General features: G+C 43.1%; 1 protein-coding gene across 3 annotated transcripts in view; it reads left to right on the top strand.

Moving 5' to 3' along the window:
• Positions 1-10,183: 10,183 nt before the first annotated feature.
• The window catches only part of GOLIM4 (golgi integral membrane protein 4), a 56,166-nt gene continuing 47,126 nt past the window's right edge, over positions 10,184-19,223 (top strand). For 2 of the 3 annotated variants that reach the window (XM_060274400.2, XM_060274399.2), the window contains exon 1: positions 10,184-11,175. In XM_060274400.2, the coding sequence (XP_060130383.1) occupies positions 10,989-11,175 (187 nt within the window). In that variant the 5' untranslated portion in view covers positions 10,184-10,988. The remainder of the gene's footprint in view (positions 11,176-19,223) is intronic. The other variant, XM_060274401.2, reaches the window with a different exon arrangement.

Raw genomic sequence — 19,223 nt, 5'->3', positions numbered from 1 at the left:
AAAACAGGATTTTTTCCCTTTGCAAGGAAACTCAGCAACTTTGAGCTGATCCTAAAAAATGGAGCCTTCCCCCTTTGCAAAAAAGATGCACAACTCTGAGCTGACCCCCCCCCCCGGGGGCTTTTTCCATTTGCAAAAAAAGTTGCACAACTTTGAACTGATCCTTAAAAAATGGAGCTTCCCCCCTTTGCAAAAGAAGCTTCCTCAAATATTTAATGGGGGGGAGGGGGCACCTAGGCCTCTAGGAGTTGGCTGCTATGCCTAGGACAATTCAAGAAAGCAAAATATTTTTTTCTTGTTTTCCTCCTCTAAAAACTAGGTGCGTCCTATGGTCCTATGGAGCGAAAAATACGGTAATAGGCAGCTACCAAGGAAACAAAGGACCCGCGTTGAGGTTGACGCAAGTCAAAACATAAAGAAGAAAGTCATTTATGTAACAATTTGTTAGTATTCAATGTTTTTGTTTTTTGTTTGTTTGAGTGTTGTGTTGTGTTGTTTGAATGTTATATATAAAACCAATAATGAATGAATGAATGAATGAATGAATGAATGAATGAATGAATTCCCAGGAATTTTGGGGAGAGGGAATCTGTTTTAAAGGTATGGTATGTATTCGGCTAAAGTCTTTCAAATACTTATTAAGGAAATATTTCCCCCCCCTGTTAGTGCACTGGCAATCCAGAAGGTGGCACTCAATAGCTGGCATTTCCCCCTCCGCTGTTTCCAAACTAGTGCCATACAACATTTATCAAACAATGCTCATTATGAAAAATGAGGTTTCAAATATGGTGTCTACAACTGCAGTGAAGCTTGATATTCAGAAGGGACATCCATTCTTTTCTGTGACATCAGCTGTGCTGATCAGCTTCAGTTTAGCTACTACTTAGTACCGTATTTTTCCGTGTATAAGACGCCCCCATGTATAAGACAACCCCTATTTTTTTAAACGCAAAATTAAGAAATTAAGTTGTTTACCTTTTTGGGGGTGGGGGAGGTCACTTCCATCGATTGCTCACCTGCCTGCCTGCCACTGCCGATCACTTGCCACAGCCACTGCCGATTGCACACCTCGCCACAGCCAATTGTCTGCCCGCTCTCCACCACCAACAGCCCATCCGCCCACTTGCAGTCCCTTCCAATTCTACAGTTCTATGAACTCCTAGTGTTTGTCCCTGTTTGTATTCAGTGTACTACTGTGAACATGGAGGCTGAAGAGGACAGAGACCATCTTGGCTGTGAATCCTGGAAGACCTGCTCCCTGCTCTGCACACTTTTCCCCTCCTGATCTGGCAGAGTGGGTCGCTGACTGACTCCAACTACAAAAGCTGAGGCTGATGAACAGACCCTTGGGTTGGGGTGTTTTTTAGGGGTTTTTGTTGGGGTTGTTGCTCTTTTTGATATTACATTTTTGTATCCTTGTTTTAGATCTCATTATGATTTATGTGGAAATTGCTTAATTTGGTTGTGTACTTTTTGATGCTTTATTAATAATAATTTATTATTTATACCCCGACCATCTGGCTGGGTTTCCTCAGCCACTCTGGGCGGCTTTTGACAGAATATTAAAAACACCAAACATTAACAGCTTTCCTAAACAGGGCTGCCTTCAGAAGTCTTCTAAAAGTCAGATAGTTGTTTATTTCCTTGACATCTGATGGGAGTGCATTCCACAGGGTGGGTGCCACTCACTGGCGGAGGAAGAGGAGTGCGGGGAAGAGCGCACCGCCCCCGGCAGCGCGATCCCGGTGGGTTGTCATCGTGGCTGCCTCTCTGCCCGCGCTGGGCGGCATGCCCCCGCAGGCAGCGTGCCACGGCCCCAGGACGCGCGTCACGCCCCTGCTCACGGCGTGCCATGCCCCCAGGATGTGCGTCACGCCCCTATGGGTGCCGCGCTATGCCCATAGGATGCGCACCAGCCCCGGCCCCGCCTGTTCTCTGCCCCCCCCGGTGCCACTACCGAGAAGGCCCTCTGCCTGGTTCCCTGTAATCTCACTTCTCGCAGTGAGGGAACCGCCCAAAGGCCCTCAGAGCTGGACCTCAGTTTATGACTACTATTGTTGTGTTCACAATTTGTTTCGGATTGTAAGCTGCCTAGGGCATGGTTTCAACTATGGAAAGCCAGCATGCAGATAAAATTATGTATGCATGTATGTATGGTGTACATATGTAGCTACACCTATGAATCTAAAGTAAACACCCCCCCTTAAAAAAAAACCACAACCCTCTTAAGTAAGGGCCGAAGAACATATCATACTAAAATTCTGCTCCCAACACAAGATGAACTTTGGCTCTGTAGAGCCATTACCACCCTTGTAAATTTCATATTTCATTGTGTGCAAAGAAGCAATTCCTTTTGTCAGGATTCTCAAAGGTGAGCCATGTGTTTACCTTTGCCTGAGCACACATTTCAGGCCTGAAAATAGGACATGCAAGCATGCCAAGTTCCTGGTTGCAGCATTCTCTGCAAGACAAGAATGCAAATAGAATCCAATAATGTAGGCATGTTTACATTTAGATCTCTGTACAGACTAGCCTTGGAGACCCACTCCAAGTCAGAATGTCAGGCAGGTGTAGACACAGGTGTAAGCACTTTCAGAAGACTGACTTGAAATCCCACCACCTGCTCTTTGCTAGAAGGAAGGTGGATCAAGTTTGTAATGTGTGTATCTCTTTGTAATCTGGGGCCTTGTTGGTGGTGCCACCATTGGGAGCTGACCTGTGACAGGGCTTTTTCAGTGGTGGCTCCCCATTTGTGGAATGCCTGCCTTGGTGAAGTGCACCTGTCTCCCTCATTACTGACTTTCAGGAGAAAACATTGAAAACATTCCTGTTTAGCCAGGCATGTGATGACTGAAAGACACAGTTGCTGGTAATGCTTGAGATTGATTTTAAAAAGTTAAAAAAAAGTTTTATTATTGATATGTTTGATGCTCTGGGCTCCTTCGGGAAGAAGAGCAGGATATAAATTGAATGTAATAATAATAATAATAATAATAATAATAATAATAATAATAATAATAATATCCCTGCCAGAGTCAGACCATAGGCTCATCTATCCTATTTCCAAAAATGGCCAATCCAGATGTACCAGGGAGTCCTTTATGGGACATAAAGGCAACATAAGGTTTGTCCCTAAACACACATACGGTATATAGCAAGTTGTTCCCAAGGACGTGGTATAATCTATTGAACCTCTTGTAGCTCAGTTTACCTGCTGTGACTAAAAGCTGTTGATAGGTCTCACCTCCCTGAATGTGCGTTTTCCACTTTTAAAAGCCAGTGAGGTCAGTTGCTACCACATCGTCATGTGGTGGCGTGAAGCCCAGGAGATGAAGAAATACTTGCTTTGGTTTGCCCTGAATCTACTGCACTGCACCAGGGGAGCTTGAATTCTCATGTTATGACAAGGGAAGAAGCAAAAACCTTTTCCTGCTCATTCCACACTGTGCTCAGATTTAAAAGGCTTGGTTTTTTAAAGAGCATTTCCATAAAATGCAGCAATTATAGCCTAAGTGCAGCCTTGTAAAGCTATACACACAAAACTGTTTGCATGCCATTCCTTTAAAGCACATGGCTTCTCCCAAAGAATCCTGGAAACAGACCCTCAGAAGACCCAGAAAAGTATTTGTGTGCTAGGGAAAGGAAAGCAGGGGGGGGGGCCTGCCTAGCATCCAATTGTAGGGAGTTCCTCAACCTGGGAGCAGCCACCAAAAAGACCCCACCTCTCTTTTAAAAATATTTTTATTGGTTTTTCCATGTATACATCCTCTAACAATTTTCCATATTCCCCCCCCTCCTCTGGACTCCGCTCATATTCCCATTTTGTTTTATTTCCATATTACTCACCCTGCGTGTTGTTTCCCAAAATTTTCCCAATACAGCGGTACCTTGGGTTACAAACACCTCAGGTTACAAACACTTCGGATTACAGACTCCGCTAACCTGGAAGTAGTACCTCGGGTTAAGAACTTTACCTCAGGGTGAGAACAGAAATTGTGTGCCGGTGGTGCGGCGGCAGTGGGAGGCCCCATTAGCTAAACTGGTACCTCAGGTTAAGAATGGTTTCAGGTTAAGAACGGACCTCCAGAACGAATGAAGTTCATAACCAGAGGTACCACTGTACATATAGTCTTTCTTTTTGTTATATACAATTGTGTTTGTTTATTCAAACCCTGCCAGTGAATCCAATTCTTTATGTTGCCTCTTCATATATGGTTCCCATTCTCTTTTAAAATCCTTGTTATCCTTTTCATGTAATTTATCTGTTAATTTTGCCAGTTCTGCATATTCTATAAGTTTCCCTTGCCATTGTTCTTCCGTTGGTATTTCTTTTGTCTTCCAAGCTTCTGCTAATATAATTCTTGCCGCTGTTGTTCCTTACATAAATAATTTCCAATTTTCTTTTTTTTAATAAATATTTTTATTAAATTTTGAAAAAACAATAAAGTAAAAAACAGCAAAAAAGAGTGTATACATAACATGATTTGGTTCCACCAACTTCCGTCCTCTCCTCCACAAACCCCCTCCTGCCACAAGCGGGTCTCATGCAAGTGAACAGCCGATGATGGTTCATTTTAGGATTGGGTTTGTCCTCCCCCCCTCTCCCCCGTCCCAAAGCCCCCCCCCTGCCACTGAGGAGCCCCAGAAAACAAGGGAGAAGCAAGGGAGTGTCTGACCAACCACTTTTCCATAAAAAAGAAGGGAAAAAACCCACAAAAAAAGAGAAAATAAAAAAGAAGAAAAAAAGAGAGAAACAAACAAGATAAAAATAACAAAAAAGAAAAAATACATGATCATTTCCGTAAACATTGTTATAAGGGCTTCCCCAACCTCCCCTTTCTCGGTTTTCCTTTACAGATCATTTTTGACAATTTCTCTTTTCCAAATCTCAATCTAAATACAAATTTTTAAACATAATTTTTATCACTATCATAAAATATCTAAATTTCATTTAATCACAATCTGTTTTTCTTCCCTGGCCTGATTTCCCCCCCTCAATAGACCTCCTTAATTTCAAACCTTTTTCCCATAACCAAATCTAATTTACAATATATTATTCTAGCACCCCTCCTCTCCCCTAGGTCCGGCATTTCCTCTCCTCCAGCATAATCCCAAAGCAACAGTCCAGTTTTCAACCTTTTAATCCGTCCTGATAATCCCCAATCTATCTCTCTTTTCACCCCACCCCTTTTTTCCATGTTTTATCACCCCACTCTTACGTCCCCCCTGAGTTTTCAGTCTTTGATGATTGTCTTTTTCCTTTTCCATGTGAAGAATCTGAGGATCTATCAACTCCTGGCATTCCCTCCAGAAAAGGGGGAATGTCTTCATATCCTTTTGCCGTGAAGAGTCCTTTTCTCCGTCGTGGTGAACGTCATTCTGTATTATAATTTCCTCATTTTTTCCATTATTGTCATTATTATCACCGTCACTGTCTTTGCATTCGATTTCCATCTCCTCTTCATCGACATTGTCTTCTAAAGAGTCATTTTCACTGTCCACCGCCTGCAATTGCTGCGTTGGTTCCTGCAATTGTATCTCTTCTTCACATGGTTCAGAGGTTAGACATCCTAAAAGTTTTAAAACGGCCTGCTGGAATTCAGGGGAATATCTTTTTGTTGACATGATTCAGACCTGTCAAGGTCAACACTTATCTCAAATGGTGGGAAAAATCACTGTTAATTTTCTCAAGTACATTTTAACCAACTGGCTGCATTTTCCAAGTACATGAAAAATTCCAATTAATATTCCTTAATTTTAGAACATAAAATCCAGAAAATCCAGAGGTAAAGACAAAGTCTTTTCTTATAGAGTATATCACCTTGTCCTTTCACTGGAATGATTGGGTCGCCTACTCCCGGGAAGGAAAGGGGCTTTTCCAAATTTTCTTTTTAACTCTTTGCAGGGAATTTCATTTTTTTAAAAAAAAATTATGATTCAAAGCTTTACTAACCAGAACTTTTTCAAAACAGTTACAATACAATCAATGATGTATCCAGAAGGTTGTATAAAATATATGCATATTCAAGCAAAGGTTCTTCTTTTTAAATCTATAAATTAATTACGACAAGAGTAAAAATCAAATCTTTGTCTCTCCCATAGCTTGGATTAGCCTGCATCCAGCCTAAGGCTATGCAGCTCCTGGAGAGCCATCATTATCACACCTTTTTCTCTGACTGTGACTGGGAATGAAAGGGGAAAGCCAACTCCCTTCAAAATGGTGGATTTTTTTATTATTATTTAAAAGAAACTTTATTTCAATTCTTTAAAAAGGTTACATAAAACCATAAACAGGTAACTGATACAAAATAAACACAAAATACAAAATAAACAAACTATAGCAATATAATCAAAATTAAACATCAAGCTTATCTAATAGCTGAAATTAGAGAAAAGAAAAAAAAAACAAAGAAGGAGAAAAAAACTTACAAAAGGATATTATGCAGCAAATATTCCGGATAATCGATTATAAATTATATATGTATTAATAATATATCAATCCTATATCATAGTAAAAAATATTTAGAAAAAGGGAAAGAAAGAGGCAAAAGAAAAAAGAAAAAAGAAAAAGAAAAAGAGGAGAAAAAAAAGATAAAAATTACTTCCTGTTGTTTGAATACCGCTTTCCTTTACATAATTTCTTTTATCTCGCTTTACTTCAGTTATTGTTTATACCTGATCTCCAACTCCCCTTTATATCTTTCAGTCTAAGCAAATCACCAAACCTCATTTAATCCTTCTTTTTTCAAAAAGTCCTCAACATACTTCCATTCTTTTTTACAAATTTGTCTGGGGGTATTTCGGATTGCTGCTGTCATTTTTGAGAGATTCATAAATTCTACTAACTTCTCCTCTTTGCAGGGAATTTCAAACAAAATTTCTTCTCCCCCTTTTACCCTGCCTCCAAGGGGGACTCTTTAAAGTCTTTGAGGTTATCTTTAAGTCTTTGAGGTTATCTTTAAGTCTTTAAGTCGCTGCGTCGGGTATCTTACTTATTGTCTCTTAGTTTACCGGTAGGAGGAGGTGGCTTCCGTTTTCCCCCCCTCTCTCCCCAATCTTCAAATTAAATTCCAATAAATTGTCCCAATTAGAGATTTCACTTACTTTATCTTTCTTGGTTTTCCTTTGGAAAAATCTGCCGCTAGCCGTCGGAAGAGTCGAGGCTTCGCTTTCTCGGAGGCAACGATGACGTCCAAAATGGCTCCCGCGACTCCACTCCGCTAACTCTCAGAGACTCTATTGTGTCTCTGGGCAGCGGAGGAATCGCCAAAAAACGGAGCGTTGCTGGACCTGAGTCCCCGGGACGCTCTTCCCGAGGTTTTTTCGGGGAATCCGCACGCCCCGCGGAATTCCCCCCCCCTCCGCGATGCCAGGGACTTCGTAGCTTGAAGTCCCTGCATCCTCCTAGCCGGCGCGGCAGACCGGAAGCCAATTTTCTTTTTAAAAATCTTGATCTAGAATTCCTGGGAGGAATGGTTCTGGTTTCTTAACAAAAGTCTTTTTAAACATTTTTTTCAATTCATTATATATCATTTCCCAATAATTTCTAACCCTTTTGCATTCCCACCACATATGATAAAACCTACCATCTTTTTCTTTACATTTACCTTTCCGAGAAGGCCCTCTCTCATGCCCTCACCAAACATGCCTGTGAAGGTGGCAGTACCGAAAGAAAGGCCTCCCCAAAATATCTCAAAGACCAGGCAGGCTCATATAGGGAGATATGGTCCTTGAGACAGTCTGGACCCAAGCTGTATAGGGCAGGCATAGGCAACCTTAGCTCTCCAGATGTTTTGGAACTATAACTCCCATGATCCCTAGCTAATAGGCCAGTGGTCAGGGATCATGGGAGTTGTAGTTCTAAAACATCTGGAGAGCCAAGGTTGCCTATGCCTGGTATAGGGTTTGGTAGGTCATAACCAACATTTTGAATTGTGCCCCAAAACAGGTCAGTAGGCAGTAGAGCTGTTGTAACAAGACTGGCAACTTGGGGTGTGTGTGGCTAGGACACAGGAGTCTGAGCAATTTCAATTTCCACATATTTTTGAGGGAAGCTATGATAATCACATAGATTTGTGTTATTCATGCATTTTTATTGCATTTTTCTCCTGCCCTTCCCTGAAGTTCTCCCCCTGCAAGTGCAATATACACTATATGGTAGATTAGGCTGAGACATAGAAATTGGCCCAAAGTATTTCAGCGAACTTTACAGCTGAGTGGGGAGCTCCCAAACTTTGTCAGTCGCTGTATCAGACTACTTTCAATCATGTTGTAAATATGACATAATAAATACCCCACTCCAAATTATTAGTAAGGACACTACACTGAAACCAATGGACTCTGCTTCTAAGTAAATGCATTTATGATCAACCGGTTGCATTTTTTGCTGTATGTTCTAATAAACTTGCAATCCTTCTTTTGCCAATAGCAATTTACAGAAATTATGATAATTAGCCCTGCAGAGAAACTGAGAGTTTGCAATGAATTCCAGTTCGATTTACCAGCTCAGCTTCTGCAAAGCTTTTTGTGATTGCCAGGAACATTACTTAAGGATAAATTAGGGAAATAACAGCACTGCATAAGGCTGCTGGCTTTTAATTGTTCCCTCCCCATTTTTGTCACTCTTATTGATGTTTGTTTTGATATGAACTGCTCTGAGCTCACTTTTGACAAAAAAACTATCTACAAGAATACTAAATAAATAGACTTGAAGATTTAACTGAGCTATGACCCAATATCAGTAAGTTCATAATTTGTCACCCCCAAGGTATAACTATCTTTCTTTATTTCATAAAATCCAGGCAACATTTAATTGCAGGGAAAAAAACCTCAAAGCAGTTTATGAAAAGATAAAACAGGAAAATCAAGGGGGAAAATAGAGCAATAGGTTAAAAAATACAGAAAGTTAAGCAGGTTAAAGTGTGCATCAATTTTCTAAGCATCTGGGTAGGCTTGTCTAAACAAGAAAGTTTTAATAGGTGCTGAAAACAGTACAATGAAGGCGTCTGCAAACGCGGAACAGGTCTTATGTGGCATCTGTAGTAGTGCCAATTCCGCTGACTGAAGCGGTCTAGTGGCACATGTGGGGTAAGGCGAACCTCGTAGGTAAACTGGTCTTGTAGGTAAACTTGTAATTTGGGCAGTGCAGTGGGACTCAACAGCAGACAGTCCAGGAATCAGGCTTACCTACAACCAGGGCCGTCCTAAGCATGTCGGGCGCCCTGCTGCCGTGGTGTGGAGATCGCTCTGGCGCCGCCGCCCCGCCCCGTTTCTTGCCGCGGCTGGTGGGTGTGCGCAGCCCGGCGCCCCCCAGCCTTCCCCTAGAGCCGGCCCTGCCTACAATTCTCTGGGAGACAGTCTCCACCCCTATCGTTCTACCTGGACAGAGGTCCAGCACCGAGGGCCTTCTGGCGGTTCCCTCGTTGCGAGAAGCCAAGTTACAGGGAAGCAGGCAGAGGGCCTTCTCGGTAGTGGCACCCGCCCTATGGAACGCCCTCCCAGCAGATGTCAAAGAGAAAAACATCTACCAGACGTTTAGAAGACATCTGAAGGCAGCCCTGTAAAGGGAAGCTTTTAATGTTTAACAGACCATTGTCTTTTTAAATATTTTGTTGGAAGCCGCCCAGAGTGCCTGGGGAAACCCAGCCAGATGGGCAGGGTATAAATAATAATAATAATAATAATAATAGAATTATAAAATATGCAGGGAATTATGTTATTCAAAATGAACCATGGAAAGATAAGGGAAGTCATTGATATTTTTTGTTTAAACGAATATTCTAAAATGTAAAACAGAACATTTAATAAAAATTATGCAAAATTAAAATAAAAAAAGATAGAAACCCTCATATAAATATAAAGAAGTTTTACTAAAGTGGGAGGTGTCCAAGCCCCACACACGCTGCTTTCCAAAGCGGGGCGCGGGTAGATACCCGCGTTAACAGGCGAGGACCCTCCCCCGCTGCCTCCTGTTCGACGAGCGCCTTGCTCCAGCAACCCCGCCCACTTCCTCAATTCTCCCGCGCGCTCCAGGCTGGGAAAAGCGGTGGGGCGGGGCGGGAGCTGGAGAGCGCGGCGCTCAATAGGCCGGACGGACGCGGCCTGCGTCCAATGCGCGCCAGCGCTGCCGGCCCGAGGGCCGGCCCGAGATAGCGGCTGCACCCAATGAGGCAACGGCCTGAGCGGGACTTCCTTCGGGGATCCCGCTGGCGAAAGCAGCCTAGGAGTGGAGGGTGACACGTATGTGCGGGGCTGGAAGGTGGCCAAGGCAAGGCAGGGGAAGGGAAGTTCTTGCCCCCATCAGCGGAGGAGCAACTTTAGCTCCCCGAGGGAGGGCAAAGGGAAAGGGATCCCGGGGAGATCTTGCAAAGGAAAACTTCGCTTTGGAGAAACGGATCTTGGAGGGAAAGACGGGCAGAAGCAAAGGAACGTTGGGGGAGCAGATCCTGCCCGTCCCTTCGAACTGTTCCTGCAGTTAGAGAAAGAACTGATATGGGGGAAAGCAGATCCGGAGAGATCTTTGCAGAATAACCTTGGGGATCGCCCTCCTAGAGACTCTCCCCCAAAGAACTTCGCCAGCAAGGGCAGAGCTGCCTGGAGATGCCCGGTTTCTTCTGAGCTGCCTCCTGATACCCGTGCTCCCCAGGCTCCCCCCTCCGCGTACGCGCAAAGGGAGCGTTGGCTCCGTGGAGAGGGCAGGGGGCCTAGGGAGTGGAGTCGCTCTTGACCCTCCCCGGGGGCCCGAAAGGCTGCATGCTCCTCGGGATCCCTTGAAGTCTCAGCCCTCCAGCTCGGCCTGCCTGCTGCATGACCTCAGGTGCCTGGCAAAACTTGGCTCAGGTAGGTTAAAGTTGGCTCCAGGGTCTATGGGTCCAGCTCTCCTCCGAGGCCCCTCCGCCGCCTGGGCCGTTGCCCCTGATGCTGCTTCGTGCTCCGTCTGCTGTCTGAGGATAGAGGAGCCTTGAGGTGGATCCGCAGAGGAAGGGACTATGGGCAACGGGATGTGTTCCCGAAAGCAGAAGCGGATCCTGCAGTCCCTCTTGCTCCTCATCGTGGTCTTCGGCTTCATCTACGGGGCGATGCTCTACTACGAGCTGCAGAGCCAGCTGAGGAAGGCGGAGGCTGTGGCCCTCAAATACCAGCAGCACCAGGAGTCTCTTTCAGCTCAGTTACAAGGTAAAAGCTGCTTTGCTGCTCCCCATCCAAAAGCTCTGCCTCTCCTTCCACTTGGGGGGGGGGGGGAAGGGACGCTCCCTAAAGCTATTTTTATGTCCCAGCAAAGTGAGCCATCCTAGTTCTGCAGCCGGTTATGCTGGGCTCTGGCATGCAGCTGTGTGCGCGCATGCGCTATTGAAATTCATGGGAGTTGTGCGCATGCAGCACTCTGTGGAATTTCAGTCATGATGCAGCATCCATACTGCCTTGTTGGGTTGAATCCTGGTCCATCCATTTCTTATCTGTCACCAGCAAGGAATGAAGGTGATGGATATCCTCTTGTTTATGACCAGCACCTGCTACTCACAGGTGTACTGCTTCGGAAGATGGAGGTTCCATTGAGTTATTTAAAGCCAAACACTGCTGTGTCTTGCAATTGAGAATTCCGTAATTTAACTATGCATTTTGTGAAGACCTTCCCTTCATCGGCACTAACCACCTGCTGGTCATTGAAGTGGGTGGTGCTGACATCTAGGAGTATGAGGAAAGGAGGAAAGAAAGAAAAAGTCCATCTATTCACTCTTTGTGCCATTCATAAGTTTATGAACCTCTGCTGTGCTTCCCCTCCTTAGTTGTCTTTTCCCCAAAGAAGCAACAACAAAAGGCTTGACCTGCAATCCTATAGCCTTAACTGGGAGTAAGAACTATGGAAACGCAATGGGAGTCACTTCTGAGTAGCTCCTTATTATGCTCATGTCTCACTTTTCCTCCAAGGTGCTCAAGGGAGCATAGATGGATTCCCCACACCCGTCGCCCCAATTTTAATTCAGCACTCTACTGTACCACTGTACCACACAACATAATATTGCGCTGTGAATTGGCTGTGGAACATTTCACCATCATTTTCATTGATCTGTTATTAGTGCAGCTCCCTCTGTTTTCACATTACCAGAATTGTGTTCAAACGTGAAAAACCTTTTGATTGTGAACTTAGCTTGCACCCTGGGGAATCTGCTTTTTCATCTTCAGGGCTGCCAATTCTGGGCAGACAGCCGTACTTATGCAAAATATTTGGTTCAGCTGTAGTTTCCCTTCCCTTAAAGTACACACAGCACTGGGATGGGCAGAGTCCAGCGCCCTGATGGCGATAGAAAATGACCTGTATCCTGATCATCAGGTCAAACATTTGATAAGTGGAGTCAGGGACAGGGTCATTAACCCCACTTCCGCGCATATCAAGTGAGTAGCGGGTGCCATCTGTCTGGGTGTCTATGCAGGGTTTGTGAGAGGCAGCTTGTGTGATGACCACACCCACTGCTGACTTGTGGCCCCCAGAGGATTGGTGAATGCCAAAAATTGTTAACAACCCCTTCTTTTCACCGTTGACTTTTCTAATTCGTCTTCGCATTGAACTTTTTTGTGGAGCCACCTGTAAGATACATTGCCTTTTTATATTTTTGTTTTTTCATTAGGAACTTACACCTAATTTTTAATAAATAAATACATATTAAATTCACTCGTAGATCTCAGGGCAGTTTACATGCTTAATGAGCAAAGTGCTCTTGGACAAGAACAGGTAACTGCTAGCCCGAGGGTCAGATGCTGAGAATTTATCTGGCACTCCTATCAAAAGTTTCGTCAGGAGCTAGTAAGCAATTTGCCACTGTTCCATGTTATCAAGCTGTAATCAGGACAGGCAGGAAAACAGGAGATTACACCACTGTAAAGTGACAGAATCCTCAAATAAGATGCATGGAACATGTCTGTCCCCATATTTCTATGCAATGTTAGTCTCAACCTATGTGCTTTATAACTTGGGAACCTGTGCTTGTAAGATGTCTTCAAACGTTATTATAGAGCTTTCTCAGTTGGGAAGGAGTCTAATTTTGTGATGAAGTAGACTTCTACCCTTCTCTACCTCTGAGCTGCTGTCTGGAGTTTAGAGCAGCTCTCAGAAAGCAGAAAGTTGTCCATCCCAGATCTTTGTTGTAATAAAAAGTTCTAGAAAGTGACAAATTGCTGAGCTAAAATGTCTCTGTGCCAAGGTGATGTTTGAGGAAAATTGTCAGTCGATACGCAAGCTAAAGTTCTGTCTTATTGTTGCTCTGCAGATTACTTAAAGTTGATGCTCTTTCAATTATTATTGGAACAGGCAATGAAAACAGCATTATGATTATTTTAAAAATCAGGTTTGCAGTTTGCTTGAGAAGCTCTCGTGTCCGAGCTATGAGCCTGCTTCTTCATTTTTATTTCATAAAATTTATGCCCTGTTTTATTGTAAAAACAAACCTCAAAGTGGTTTACAAAAAAACCAAAACAATAAAATTATCAATCAGAAAAATTAATAAAAGCAATTTAAGACTTTTGAAAAGTTAAAATAAAAATAGACTGAAAACAGAATGAAATTCATACCAGCTTTCTAAATGTCTGGGTAGGCTTGTCTAAACAAAAATGTTTTTAGCAGGCGCCCCAAAAAGTACAGTGAAGGTGCCTGCTTGATATCAAAAGCCTGAGATATGTCAGTGAACCGCCTTGGCAATAAATAACTTTGACATCTATTGGTGCTTAATAAACACCCTTTCATCTTCCCCTGCTCTGTTTTTGCAATACCGGGCAGGCAGTGAAACATGAGAATTTATCAAGTAGTTGGTAGACAAGCTTTCCTAACTGGCGGGCTGTGCATGGCTTGGTAAGCCACAAGTTGGTTTTTAAATTCCTTTTCTTGGGGGGGGGGGAATCAAATGCACTTTGCCTCCTACTGAATTCAATCAGATTTATAGGTAGACATGCATAGGAGTATAGTATTACTTTGCTTTCTATGTGAATGGCTTGGAATTATCCGCTTTGCGCCTTCAGAATGGATGGGGTTATAAATTTAAATTATTGAAATGAGATCAATGTGTTGTTGCTGTTTTTTAAACAACAACAATGTCATTGATGTGTCTTTTAGATGATTAGCTGTAAAAAGTAATGTTTGAAACAGGGATTGACTCAAAAGTGTCTGGACCATATTAGCATAAGCCTACCAACTGGAAGATACTGACCGACATCATTCATATGCTGTTGACGTGATGATGGAATGTAAGAATGCTCCCCTGTGGTGTATTTGTTAGAATTAACGTTCCATGAAGCAATACCAGGAAGAGAAATACAGCTCATAATAAAATGTCCTATTTAATATTGGAATATCCATTTGGTTACAACATAACACATGGGAACTTTCTCAATCACATCTTCTGAAAATGATTCTGTTGCAGATGAATATTGGAAACGTATTTTTGAGTGCTAGTAATTCAGCTAAGGCTAATCAAGTCAGAGCATTAAATCGATGGACCAGTATAAGTAATAATTATAGTCATCTGTAGCATTTTATGTAGCACAGAGCCAAAACTCATTTTGCATATACAGTATATATAAAATCTCAGTCAACCAGGAATAGCCAATGATAGCTGCCCCTGTTGCAACGCTATCAAACTTTTTAGTTGTTTAAATGATGCCTTTGTTTTCACTTGTAAAGTAGAAACAGTGTTTTATCTAAAGATAATAAGAAACAGATTACAGTATACCCTCTTGGGATTTTGAGAGTAATACACAAGAGGCATGCATTCTTCATTGTTATGAATCTTCTCATGAGGTCTTGACCACTTAATTGTAGAAATGACTACCTGTGAAAACAACATTTGGGTGGGAAAATGTACTTCCGACCTCCATATCAGTAGAAGTACCTGAAATATAGAGATGATTTCCAATCATCGTGGGAAAAGGAGATCATAAATGAAGTGCAGGCCTGCGGATTGTCACATCTTGCCCTGGAGTCTATGACATTTATTCAAGCCAGAGCTGTGATCTCTCAAAGACTGAGTGACATTGCTAGACAAGAGGACATTGCCCTTGTGAAACCTGGGATGTTCTTGGGGGATCAGATATTTCAGATTACACCAGCCCCTTATCTTGCGGAAATCCACTATGTGGAATACCGTAGACTCCTCACAGCTGCTAGGTTAAATGTCCTGGAATCGGAGGTATTGTTGGGAAGGTACAGGGGAGTCCCATGTGCCCAGAGATCTTGTCATTGTGCCCTGGGAGTGGTTGAGTCAACTGAACATATTATTTTGATCTGTCCATTCAATGCAGATCTTAGACAAAAACTTATAGCTCCACTCCTATGCCAACTTAGCCCTCTAGCCAGAGAAAGACAGGTTTTGTTTTTGCTGAACAAGTTTACTGGAACAACAGCCTCCTTGGTGGCCAAATTTCTTTTTCTGGCCTTAAGCGTCGTAAGGTTAAAATTGACAGCATTGACATGGGTCTAAATGTATAGCCTATTTCTTATTGTTGGGTTAAGTTTTAAGTTCCTTTAGATGTCTGATGTTTTAATTTTTGTATGGATAAATGTTTATTTCTGACTGACGGTCGAATAAAGTCTGATTGATTGATTGAAATACAGTATATAGAGAATACATGTAGAGAATGTCCTGAAGGAGCGTCTCCACCCCCATCGTTCAGCCCAGACACTGAGGTCCAGCTCCGAGGGCCGTCTGGCGGTTCCCTCACTGTGAGAAATGAAATTACAGAGAACCAGACAGAGGGCCTTCTCGGTAGTGGTGCCCGCCCTGTGGAACGCCCTCCCAACACATGTCAAGGAAATAGACAACTATCTGACTTTTAGAAGACATCTGAAGGCAGCCCTGTTTAGAGAAGTTTTAAATGTTTGATGTTTTATTGTGTTTTTAATATTCTGTTGGGAGCTGCCCAGATGGGTAGGATATAAATGATAAATTGTTGTTGTTGCTGTTTTAGTTCTTGTTGTTGCTCATCACAAAAAGACAGCTGGGATTATTAAGACTCGTGAATCTTGATGCTGAAAATTATATATATATATATATATATATATATATATATATATATATATATGCATGCACTAAATTGGGGGTGCCACCTCGCCCTCAGGATTGTGGGTGCCTGCCGCTGTAACGTGGACATGTGACATCACATGCACATGCTTGCATGGAGTGCATGTTACATCACCCTCACTATGTGCTTGTGATGTCGCATGTCCACGTTGCGGCAGTGGCGTCTCCTTTTCCTCCTTCTGTCCGCAGCCAGCGAGGCACCCTTTTCCGTGGGGAGGGGCTCCGACTCAGAGGCAGAGAGACTTTGCCTCCGTGTCTGAGGCCCCCCCCCCACCAAAGGGTGCCTCGCTGGCTGGCTGTGGAGGGCGGAGGTGAATTATATTATTGTGGGAGCTCAAGCACCCATGCCCCCCTGGAGATGGCTCCTGTGTGCTATATACTGTCTTCTTTATGCTGGAATATGAAGCATGTCCACCTTTTTCAGAAACTGTTTCCAAGCTGCAATACTGTGTACTATCATGTTTGACCAATTACATTGTAACTGTTACATAGGTTATGGTTCCTCTCTTTTTGGACTCAGAATTGCATTCAGGCAACAGTCAAAAGCAACTGTTTCTGAGTTCCTGGAAAGACATCAAATTCTGAACATTTACTCTAATGGGGTTCTTAAAACTTGGACTGCATGGGGGACTACGGCTGAAGTCCTGCTTCTCTGGGAGTAAGTCCAGTTGAACTCTGTGAGACTTACTTTTGAGTAGACATGCCTAGCTTTGAACTGCAGTGAAGTTGAGGTGTTGTATTCATTCAGTTTCAGAGATGCAATCGTTGGGACACACCTGTGTACTCCAAACCTCTGGGTACTGAAAAGATACACAAAGCATTTTGGCCTAGTGCTGACCGTGTGGCAGATGGATAAAGTTGGCAACTTGGTGTGTTTGACAAACATATTTCAAGAGCCGTTTCTGGAAATGAACATCATGTCCCTTTGTAAAGTTAAAATTCAACAACTCTGTGTCACCCTTCTTTCCTGCGTGCCTGCCCACCCCACCCCCTGGCCCGTTTGCTTCTGCCAAACTAGAAAATAACATGGCCTTGCTCCTGAAATGTACCAGTACAGGAAACTTTGGCACATTGCTGTCTTAATGTGGAGCAAATGCCGAGTGGGTATTTTTCTTATTAAAATAAGCATTTGCACAGAAGCAGTCAGTCAGAAGAGTAACAAATCATGGATCACAGAGCAATTTATTTGAGAAGGCGTTCCCAAGATAATTTAATACACATTAATTAAACTCCCATCATGCTCTGTCAAGCCTTTTGTTCACTCGAAGAGATGGCTGAAACGCAGGAAAGGGGGACACTTTTTCTGACGCAGTTTGTGTAAAGTGTGGAGATACAATCCTCAACTGCATTTAACCTTTAAAAAAAAATTACTCTTTTAATGAATGGTACACACATGAGAATGCAGCACTGGAGATTAGTTGATGACCCTCAGCTGAACATTGGGACAGATGCTGTTGAAAAGCACTCTCTGTGGGTCAGTGCGAAAGTTTTGCCTTTGGTGTTCAGTGCATGATGCCTCACTCATCTGTGTGTGAGTGGTTAGTGGTTAGAGTCAGTGTGATGTAGTGGTTAGAGTCAGACCAGGGTTCTAGACCCCCCTTCCCCAGCCATGAAGCTCACTGGTGACCTAACCCTACCTCACAGGGTTGTTGTGGGGATAAAATGGGGAAAGAAAGAATGATATACATCACCTTAAGTTCCTTGCAGGAAATACAAGATAAAAATGTAATATATATAAATAATAATAAATCACTTGATGTTGCAACCATCAAGTGATGAACTGGCATGTGTGAACTAGTTCCCATTCTGTTCCATCCCAGCCGATCTGCATTAAGTGGTTCTTTGCTTTTTGCAAAGTGATACAGTGGTACCTTGGTTCTGAAACGTAATCCGTTCCGGAAGTCCCTTCCAAAACCAAAGCTTTCCAAAACCATAGAATCATAGAGTTGGAAGAGATCACAAGGGCCATCCAGTCCAACCCCCTGCCAAGCAGGAAACACCATCAAAGCATTCTTGACATATGCCTGTCAAGCCTCTGCTTAAAGACCTCCAAAGAAGGAGACTCCACCACACTCCTTGGTAGCAAATTCCACTGCCAAACAGCTCTTACTGTCAGGAAGTTCTTCCTAATGTTAGGTGGAATCTTCTTTCTTGTAATTTGAATCTATTGCTCCATGTCCACTTCTCTGGAGCAGCAGCAAACAACCTTTCTCCCTCCTCTATATGACATCCTTTTATATATTTGAACATGGCTATCATATCACCCCTTAACCTTCTCTTCTCCAGGCGAAACATACCCAGCTCCCTAAGCCGTTCCTCATAAGGCATCGTTTCCAGGCCTTTGACCATTTTGGTTGCCCTCTTCTGGACACGTTCCAGCTTGTCAGTATCCTTCTTGAACTGTGGTGCCCAGAACTGGACACAGTACTCCAGGTGAGGTCTGACCAGAGCAGAATACAGTGGTACTATTACTTCCCTTGATCTAGATGCTATACTCCTATTGATGCAGCCCAGAATTGCATTGGCTTTTTTAGCTGCTGCATCACACTGTTGACTCATGTCAAGTTTGTGGTCTACCAAGACTCCTAGATCCTTTTCACATGTACTACTCTCAAGCCAGGTTTCACCCATCCTGTATTTGTGCCTTTCATTTTTTTGCCCAAGTGTAGTACTTTACACTTTCCCATAGAAAGTAATGCAAAATGGATTAATCACTTCCAGACTTTTAAAAGCAACCCCTAAAACAGCAATTTAACATGAATGTTACTATCTAGCGAGACCATTGATCCATAAAATGGAAGCAATAAACAATGTACCGCAGTCACACAGTCAATCAATCAGTAGATGAACTGGGTTTCACAGTCACAAAAACAAAAATGCAAAATAATAGCAAAAACAGACAGACCTCAGTGTAACACTCAAAATGGAAGCGTGGCACTCAAATTGGAAGTGTAACACTCAAAACGGAGCATGTTCGGCTTCCGAAAAAAGTTCACAAACTGGAACACTTACTTCCGAGTTTGCAGTGTTTGGGTTCCAAGTTGTTTGAGTACCAAGGCGTTTGAGAACCAAGGTACGACTGTATTTCCATGCAGAAGTCTATAGGCTTTAGTTGCTTCTCCTTTTCCTGCACCACTGATCTGTAATCCGTGTCCC

Source organism: Zootoca vivipara, chromosome 5 (assembly GCF_965207765.1).
Source record: "Zootoca vivipara chromosome 5, rZooViv2.hap1.1, whole genome shotgun sequence".
NCBI classification, from domain to species: Eukaryota; Metazoa; Chordata; class Lepidosauria; order Squamata; family Lacertidae; genus Zootoca; species Zootoca vivipara.
The sequence above is the reverse complement of the archived record's forward strand: the minus strand, read 5'-3'. Positions and strand labels throughout refer to the sequence as shown.